Raw genomic sequence first — 9,959 nt, 5'->3', positions numbered from 1 at the left:
CTTCTGAAAGAATATTGGTCATCATTATTTTGAAGTCTTCCTCATTCTGAATGAATGTTGCTTGACCAAATTCTAAAAGAATTTGCAGGTTTAAAATAACAGGTTAGTAAATCAAATAAATTACATTACTCTATATTAAAAAAAATTATAAAGCCTGAAACCATTGACTAGACATATGGACTTATGAATCAAGTTTCTAGTTACCAAATTTAACTTATAAACACGCCTTCTCATTTGCTACTATTCAAATCGATGGTCAATTAGGTGAATAGTTTTAACAAGAAAACATAAAAAGTTAGGATTGGGACTGAAATGGAATAAGACTTCGTCTTCCTGTCACTGGAACTGTTCCAGATGTAAATTATTATACCAAAATCTCATGTATCAGTCCTTTAAACTAATTGTAAAGGGAGCATACATGGGGAAAATCAAATTTGAAGGAGCAACATATGTTGAAGGAGTAGAAGACATTGAGATTAGGACACAAGATTTCAATAATGAATCAGATTGACAATTTGACATCCTCAATTTGTAACTTTGCTTAATTCATTGCTGAGTTTATGCTCGATAGGAATAAACATATCTTCAAACATAAATGGAAGACGCGCTACCGTAAACAAAATCATAATGGTTGGGATAATTGAAACGAAAATCGGTAAGATGTACGTTGATTGCAATGGTCAGGATCGATGGAAGCAAATGAAAGTAGTATTGGATGAGACTGTCCGATCGCACACAAAAAAGGGGTAGAGATCTCCTTTGACCGACGCCATCATTGTCGGTGCAAGGGGCAACTTCGACCCTGCATCTCTTCAACGATCGCAGGAGGCACATAGAATACGTTGGTTGAATCTGGATATTAAAAGCGAAATTTTATGACTGAGTGGGTGAGAGGTGAGTTTTAACATGGTAATTTAGGAACCGATTGCGAAAATATAGGATTTCAATTCTTAAATTTAAATATTAATTAATAATATATATGTAATATTACAAATATACCATTATTGATTTAATTAATAATTTATTGTGATTCTTACAACGATATTTGAACCTCTCTCTCGTGTATATATATATATATATATATATATATATATATATATATATATATATATATATATATATATATATATATATATATTAACCACTAGGTAGCAGCTGCTAAACTATACCAGGAGATATCGACAAAACTCAAGCATATCATTGAAAAAGATTCCACGTGTTTTATGCCGTTTATGGTTTTGCGGAACACATTTTCGTTCATATATATATGCCCTTTAATTTCATACGTTGAAGTCTGGGAATTGAGGATAAGCAAGTTATCATCTTCATCATGCAGATATCCAAGGCTCCAGTGCCCAAGTATCTTAAAGATGATGAACTGACTCAGGAATGTAAGGACATACTTTCGTCCCTTCCTACAGAAATGGGGTGGGTTGCTTCAACGTTTTACAAATATCAAGGTTTCTGGCATCCTTGTCGGCATTTGCAGGGAATCCTATCATGTCAAAAACACTTTGAGGCTCAAGACAAAGATACTCTTCTCGTTACAACTCCTAAATCAGGGACTACTTGGTTAAAGGCGCTCTTGTTCACCCTAATAAACCGTACCCATTTCCATCACTCCGCTCACAACCACCCATTACAGTCAAACAGTCCCCATGTACTCGTTCCTTTCTTGGAGGTGAAGCTGTTCCTCGAGCATGAAAATCCAGATTTGTCATCCTTCAAATCTCCAAGACTCTTCTCCACTCACATGCCATATGTATCTCTACCAAAATCCATCCATGATTCTAAATGCAAGCTCGTTTATCTATGTAGAGACCCCAAAGACACTTTGGTTTCTCTTTGGTTTTTCACAAACAAGTTGAGGCTCCAGGAAATGGGGAGCCGTTCGCTTGAGGAAGCTTTTGAGTTGTTCTGCGGAGGAGTGAGCATGTATGGACCCTTTTGGGATCATGTGTTAGGTTACTGGGAGGAAAGCTTGAAGAATCCAGATAAAGTATTTTTTCTGAAATATGAGGACATGAAAGACGAACCAGTGGTTCATTTAAGGAAACTAGCTGAGTTCTTAGGGTGCCCATTTTCCTCCGAAGAAGAGAAAGACGAGGTGTTGGAGGGTATTGTTGAACTTTGTAGTTTTGATAATCTGAGTAATCTGAAGGTGAACAAGGTAGGAAAGCTTCCATCTGGCGAGGATTACAGTGTATTTTTCAGGAAAGGCGAAGTTGGCGACTGGAAAAACCATCTGACCTCGGAAATGGTGGAGCGTCTTGATCGTATCTGCAAAGAGAAGTTCGAAGGTTCAGGATTAACTTTTTAGCGTGTATGATTTTGTATGTTCTTTTGTTAATTAATGGTTGTATGAGTGCTCCAGTCGAATGGTATTTCATACTTCGTTTTTTTTTTTTTTTTTTTTTTTTTTTTCTTTAGAACCGTGGATATGTATTAAAATAAAATTCAGCCAGCAGGAAGCTGCCAATTAAATAAGATATGATATTTAATATTTCATTTTTTTTCTTTAGGACCAACTTGCTGTTATTGGAAAAAATTAAAAAAAAAAAAATACACTAGTTTTCCACGAGGGAATAGTTTTGTATTATAGATTCTCCACGGATCTCCCATCAGGAATTGGACGAGTGAATTTACAATGACAACCCTTCGTTAGTTGTACAACCAATAGTACAAATCCTATTTTTTAGTGCGATAGAGGTTTTTTTTAGTGCGGTTTTAGCCTACGACTGCGCCACTAAAACACTTTAGCATTAATAAATCAAGGAGCCACACTAACAAATGCATTTTTTATGCTATTTTCTTTAAAAGCACTAATAAATGCATTTTTTGATGCTGTTTTTTAAAATCGCACTAATAAATATATTTTTTGATGCTATTTTCTAAAACCGCACTAATAATAAACGTATTTTTTGATGCCGTTTTCTTAAAATGCATTCATAAATGCATTTTTTGATGCTACTTTTAAAAATCGCACTAATAAATGTATTTTTTGATGCCGTTTTTCAAAACTACAGTAATAGCAAATGCATTTTTTGATGCGGTTTTGGATTGAGTTCCCTCTTTATTTTTGTTCCCGGGCTGAAGCTCCTTCAAAAATTTCATTCCCCACGCGATGCCTTTCTCTTCCCCTTTATATTTCCTCAATCTAATTTCATTTGGCCACACAAACCTAATATCATCGACTACTGCCGCCCTCACCAACATCCTTGGGTCCTCTCACCCGTGATGAATCTGAATAATCTTTGAGGAGTCGACCCCCACTATAATCATCTTTGTCCATCGCGATCAACCCAGCATCAAGACTGACATGTATGGTTCTGATTTATAATTTTGATTCATAAAATTACTTAATCTATATATCTGATACTCTGATTTCTTAAGTTAGGTTGTGGAAGAAAGAAGGGGTTGGGCAAAGAAGTTTGTGACGTTCAAAGGAGAGCACATATCTATGCAGGGGAAGATATAAAGGTAGAAAAAACCTAAAAAAAGAAACAATCTCATGTCTTTCATCTACAACAATTGAATCAAGGCAAGTTTTTTCCTTTGTATTGATAATATTTCTAACCTGTGTAATTTACCTTTTAATTAAATGGATTGTATGTCTTTTGATAAAATTACTTTGTAATTTAATTAGCTTCTGAATTCCTACCCAAGTGAGGTAACAAAGTCAAAGGTGGGCATCATCTCCAAAAGTCTGCAAGATACCGAAGAGGGGCCATTTGAAGATGGTGATAATGAAATTGAACACGTCTATATCAAAAAAAAACTTGAATATGCTTCTGTAGTTAACTTCCTAAACAACTTACATACCTGAAGTTATTATATCAATTTGTAAATAGATACAAGGATGAAAAGGTTAGAAAAAAATGTGATTTTTTATTAAGATAATTTGAATCTCTTGTATGGTTTGTGTGTTTACATCTATTATGATTTTTTGTTGTTTTGTTTCTGTATTGTAAATCAAGCAGTTTATGATATTTTATTTTGCAATTCGTATTGTATTTTAAAAGGCCGTTTATTTTCTAAGTCTGTTCAATAACAGCATCAAAAAATAACTCTATTTTCTAAGGCTGTTTAATAACAGCATCAAAAAATAATTGTGTTTCTAAGGCTTTTTAATAACAACATCGAAAAATAACTCAATAACTCTATTTTATAAGGCGGTTCTAGACAGCATCAAAAAATAAGTATAATTTATAAGGCGGTTCTGGGCAGCATTAAAAAATAAGTATCATTTATGAAGCTATTTTTATGAGGCAGTTTTGGACATTTTCTAAGGCGGTTTAAGAACCGCCTCAAAAAACAACACTATTTTATAATGCTATATTTTTTGAAGCGGTTGAATAACCGCATCAAAAAATAAAATAAACCGCTTTATTAAACATCTTCTGTACTAGTGATTATTATATACAATCTTATTACATATCAAGCGTATTAGATTCCATTTTTTCTAGTAGTTATTATCGTCAACATCCTCAATCCTATCTAGGATCCTGGATCTCAAAGATATCTAACGATCTTTAAACCTATCCAGGATCCTAGATCTTAAAAGAGTATCAGGATCCTGAACATCGCCATTATTATTTCCTATCAAGTTTAATGAGTATATTTCTTCTTTATTTATTACATGTGCAGAAATGGTCAACATAAGACTCGTTCACAACGAAGAATCAATCCAACCAGGCTTAAGATCCAAAAATACCAAGTCAAAGCACGTTGTAAATACCCGCTCAGCAGGATCCCGAAAATATCAGATATTTAGTTACTTAACCTAGACTATAAATAAACATATAAAACACACAGTGGGCACAATTAGCTGACACCTTACTCGTATAGACTCACTTTATCATTTGTAATCGTATTATCAAGATCATCTCTGTAATTTATGTTCAGATCAATATGATCAGATAAGACACGTGATCATTATCACCTCCTAAGGTTTTATGTCGAAGATCTTAGCAAGGATTAAAGGATTTCCTTGTAAAACTCCTATGTTATTTTGATTTCAATTCCATATTCACATTACTAACAACAACACGGTCTCTCATGCAATTTGGTTGATACCCATGAAGTCGATTTTTAACCAAAACAATTTGGTGCCTACCGTGGGGTCATGGTGTTCTTAAATCTCGAAAATTATGTCTACAGAACCAGCTTTATCTTCTTCCTTTATTCCTCCTATTTCCTCAAAATATCTCCCACAACCTCCAAAAGGACCTCCCATTTAGAGGAAAACACTGGATACCTCTAGAAAGTACAACTCTCCGATCATCAGTGATGTGAATCCGGGATCCCTCATACTCCAGGATTCTCCTGTTCTGTAACAGCGAACTCTTCTCCATGGTGAAGATGTTAAAGCAATATCTAAACCAACAACGGGAGGAAAACAAGACTATCTTAAGGAGATTGGAAGAATGAGGGCGGAGACGCATAAACCCCAAGGAGAATCACCCTTGATCTTGCAACCCAAGATCCTAGACTTTGACAATGTTGGATCCTCAGGAAATCATTGGGAGATAGGATCCTCAACACCAACATCTTCTCCCACTTAGGGTGTAACTCCAAGCAAGCAAGCACATGTTGTAACGCCCGTAGATCCGACCTAGTCATTTTAAAGACAATGAGCATCAAAAATGAGTTTTTGATGGAAGGTTATTTAAAAGGAGTAATCTTAACCATGTTATAGTATACATTACACAGATTCCGTACATATAAAGAACGCTGAAATCCGAGTTATAACGAAGAAGTTATGGCCCGTCGAAGTTTCGCGACGGAACCGGCACGACATGGCGCGACGTAAATAGTGAATTTACTATAGAGGACTTTTTGGCCTTAGTTGTAACAATGAGATTTTCAAAACAATTTTTTTCATTTTTCAACAACCAAATTTTTTTAATATAAAACATTCTCAAAAAGTATTCCATAATAGTTATCAAATCAAACATATCCCAAGATCACAAATCAAATGTCCTCATGGTGTGTATGGTTCACGCCAGCGCCTTTACACGGTCCTCGCTAGTACCTGAAACACATAACACAAAAACTGTAAGCATAATTGCTTAGTGAGTTCCCCAATATACCACATACAACACATACGCCACTCGAGGCTACTGTACGACCCTCTGGCCGATGTGTCTCAGCGGGACCCTCCAGTCCCGTAGCTCGTTGGACCCTCTGGTCCGGTCACAGCTCGTTGGGCCCTCCGGCCCGGTCTGAATCGTTGGACCCTCCGGTCCGGTCTATACAATTATATATCATACTTACATCACATAGCACATAATCTCATATATGGTACACAATCTCATACATAGCACATAAGACCTTCCAGTCAACTCATAATATCACTCTAGGTAACGTATAGTGAGAAGACTCACCTCGTGTAACTCGGTAACTCGGAAATCTCGGACTCCATGAAATAGGATCTAGCCTCCGCCTAATCATACGAAAATAAACACTCAGCATCAACACATTTCCCGAGGCTAGACCATTCCCTCTCTTAGCACTCTCAGGAGGGTAAACGACCATTTTTACCCCTCTTAAGGCTCAAATACTCTAAAGTTGACCAAACCCTAAAAGTCAACAAAAGTCAACGGTCAACCTTTTGACCAGACTCGCCGAGTGCACTATTGTGACTTGGCGAGTTCACTCATGAACTCACGTCCTCAAAATCCCAAATGACTAACTGAGTCACTTCCCCAACTCAGCGAGTTACCATCTGTGTGATTTACGGGGAAAACCCATCCTACTCGCCGAGTCTGTTCTTGGACTCGGCGAGTTCAAGCCATGCTCAAACTCAAATGTCCTCCTGATGTCATATCCGTTCCTCTAACCCATAGATCTGACCTCCTTAAGCAAAATAAACACGTAAAGTTTGGATCTTGATGCCCATGCAAAGACCTAATGGCTCTATTTGAAGAAATGGCCCCAAAATGCCATCCCAAGCTCTTAACTCCCAATGACACTCATAAAAATCAATGAGTTATGGTCATTGGACCACTTTGGATCTAGATCCAAAGTCTCAACACAAGAAGGGACCAATTACACCACAATCCATACTCTAAAGGGGCTAGAAACCCTAACTCCCAAAGATTAACACCAAACTGAAGAAGGATCGAATATATACCTCAGAATGAAGTTCCTAGCCTCAGAACTCCATAGAATATTATCTAGGACTAATAAATTAGTCTCAGATATTATCTAGGACTAATTTTAACGTGTGAATAGTTAGAGACCGGCTACACTTATTCGAGACTAACATTCAGTCCCTAATATGGTTGTGTATGTTTAGGTTTGGTGGGAAACATATTAGGGACTGAATTTTAGTCTTGAATAATTTAGCGCTAACTTTGACTTTGGAGGGAAAGTTATGAGGGATTGATTTTCAGTCATTGATAGACTTGTGTTGGTTTTCACTATGTAAGGAACTTATTAGGGACTGAAGTTTAGTCATTGATATAATTGCACCTATTTATACTACAAACATGAAACTTTTTAAAGACTGAATTTTAGTTCCAAATATACATTTACTATTTGAAATTCGAATGAACACTTATAACTGGCTAGATCTTGGTATCTAAGACTGATTATTTAGTTACAGATACCATATATCAGAGACTGATGAATCAGTCTTTGATACTATTGGGAAGGAAACTTATTAGAGACTAAAATCCAGTCTTGGATAGACTAACCGCTTTTGGCTTTGAAGAGAAATCATTAGGGACTAAATTTTAGTTTTTGAGACATGGATTAATTATATATATATATATATATATATATATATATATATATATATATATATATATTAGAGACTAATGAATCAGTCACAAATACTATTTTGATAAAAGCATATTAGAGACTGGATTTCAGTCCTTGATAGACGGGTGCCAGTTTTGAGTATGCAAGGACCTTATTTGGGTTTGTGGTTATTATTTTCGAACATTTTTTTATTTACAAAGGTTTGGAGACAATTGTTATTGTTATTTGTATTTATAATTTATGCATAGAAACTAAAACCTTATGTTAAGGTACGATTGGAGTAGGTGGGTGTGGGAGTAGGTGTATATAGGCATGGCTCGATAGGTATGGGTATAGGTGAATGTAGGGTTGGGGTAAAAATGTTAGAAAGTAACAATAAATAAACACAAAGTTAGAATAAATATGTTGAAAACTAAAAGCGTAAAAATGTTAGAAACTAAACTCGTAACAGTATATAAATAATAAATAATCAAAAAATAGTAGAGAACAACATAGTTATTTTATATATGGTACGGATCAAGACTGCAACAAAAATAAACAACAAAAATACTTAAAGTTTGAATAAAAATGTTAGAAACTAAAGGTGTAAATTAACACAATAAAAATGTTAGAAACTAAAGTTGTAAATTAACACAAACTATATGGACCATTTCATGTACTTTACACTTAAAAGTGAAAATAAAATAAGAAGGTGATTAACTAAAAATACACAAACGCAATACATAAAATAAAATAAAGAGTAAAAACAAATGAAATCTACAATTAAAATCAAATAAGAAAAACGCATGTATATTTGGATGGGATTTGAATATGTTCCAAAATTGCTGATAAGATGGGTGTAGATGAATGGAACGATTATTCCATCACATTCGGTCACACAAACCCTATCAAAACCATCCAAAAACAAAGGAAGACGAACGAATGCAAAGAGTGACGGCATTGTAAAGTATTCTCAATTCGTTGCCCTGTATGTCTCTATCATGTAGCTTAGTAATTTGTGTATGTTACTTTGTTCCCTGAAATAATCAAAGTGTAGAAAGTAGAAACTCGGTAACTACATAAAACACGCTCTGTAATTGTGTGTCTGTTAGCATTAGGATTTGAGAACATAACAAGATACTTTCTTGCACATTTGTGTTACTTTATGATTGAACCCAACAATTTTGCCCCTGTGGTTTGGCATTTGCTAGTCATTTAATTGAAAGGACCTTTAAGAATTTTGAAATTTCAAATGGATGTTCAAAGTCACGTGTTGTTTGTGCTCTTGGTTACTGATCACTTCTAAGATGGTGTTTTCGGTTTTAGTGTTTGCTGTTTGAATTTAAGGGTTTATGCGAATAAGATCTAAGGCTAAAAACATAAAAATTCACGGCCCAGTTATTCACCAAACACAGTGTTGTTGTTTTTCTTGCACCAAGTAATAACAGTTTTCAACCTAGTTTTTAAAATACTAGTAATAGGGCTACTATCAGTTATCACCTTGTGCACCAACGAAAAAAGATAGAGAAACAGATAGAACAGGTGATAAAAAAAATAACCAGGAACAGGGAAAAAGAATAGGAGACAAGAGAGGCAATAACAAAAAATTCTTGGCTAAGTAATTACTTCTGAATTAAACATAATACTAGATTGAAAACAATAAATGAATTACTCCTATTTTTATACTTGACATGAAAGAGACCTAATTTGATACAAACATTATAATATTTTCCCCAAAATACCCCTAAGATTAAAATTGTCCAAGAATTATGAATTGTTCCAACATTGTTCAAAGTTAAATGCTCCTATCTTTACAGATGGCCTTAAAATTTAAATAAAAAATTGAAGCCATAAAATTTGTTAGCTGTGCAGTCACAATCATAGGTGAAGCCAGAAAAGAAAATTCCAGTCTTTTAAGCATAAGTATATCTTTATTTTTTGTCTGATAACATAGGCTTCGGTTAAAAAAATGTACTTATTCTATGGGCTCGGTTCTCAAACACATACCTATCATATGCATTTAAGAAAACACCATATATGCATTTTATGGAACAACAAATATCCAATTTGTATGATTAAGGTCATAAGTAATTTAGTCTTTTCTCTTGAATTTCTCACATTAATGTTGGTTTTTGTCTCTTTCTTCTTATTCTATATCTCCTTTTTGGTTATTTTAGTTAAATAACTTGACACTAAGACAAGATGGCCAAGAG

General features: G+C 34.7%; 1 protein-coding gene across 1 annotated transcript; it reads left to right on the top strand.

The window, feature by feature from the left end:
• The first annotated feature begins 1,191 nt into the window (after positions 1–1,191).
• LOC145099816 (cytosolic sulfotransferase 12-like) lies at positions 1,192–2,508 on the top strand. Its single transcript, XM_079037321.1, has one exon. It carries the CDS (start codon positions 1,331–1,333, stop codon positions 2,318–2,320), a length of 990 nt encoding a protein of 329 aa, XP_078893447.1. The 5' UTR covers positions 1,192–1,330; the 3' UTR covers positions 2,321–2,508.
• Positions 2,509–9,959: the final 7,451 nt, after the last annotated feature.

The sequence above is a fragment of the Lactuca serriola genome, chromosome 1 (genome assembly GCF_051521515.1).
Source record: "Lactuca serriola cultivar US96UC23 chromosome 1, Lser_US96UC23_V15, whole genome shotgun sequence".
Lineage (NCBI taxonomy): Eukaryota > Viridiplantae > Streptophyta > Magnoliopsida > Asterales > Asteraceae > Lactuca > Lactuca serriola.
The sequence above is the reverse complement of the archived record's forward strand: the minus strand, read 5'-3'. Positions and strand labels throughout refer to the sequence as shown.

Excerpts from the sequence above, each read along its gene's own strand:
- LOC145099816 (XM_079037321.1), top strand. The coding sequence starts at position 1,331 with ATGCAGATATCCAAGGCTCCAGTGCCCAAGTATCTTAAAGATGATGAA.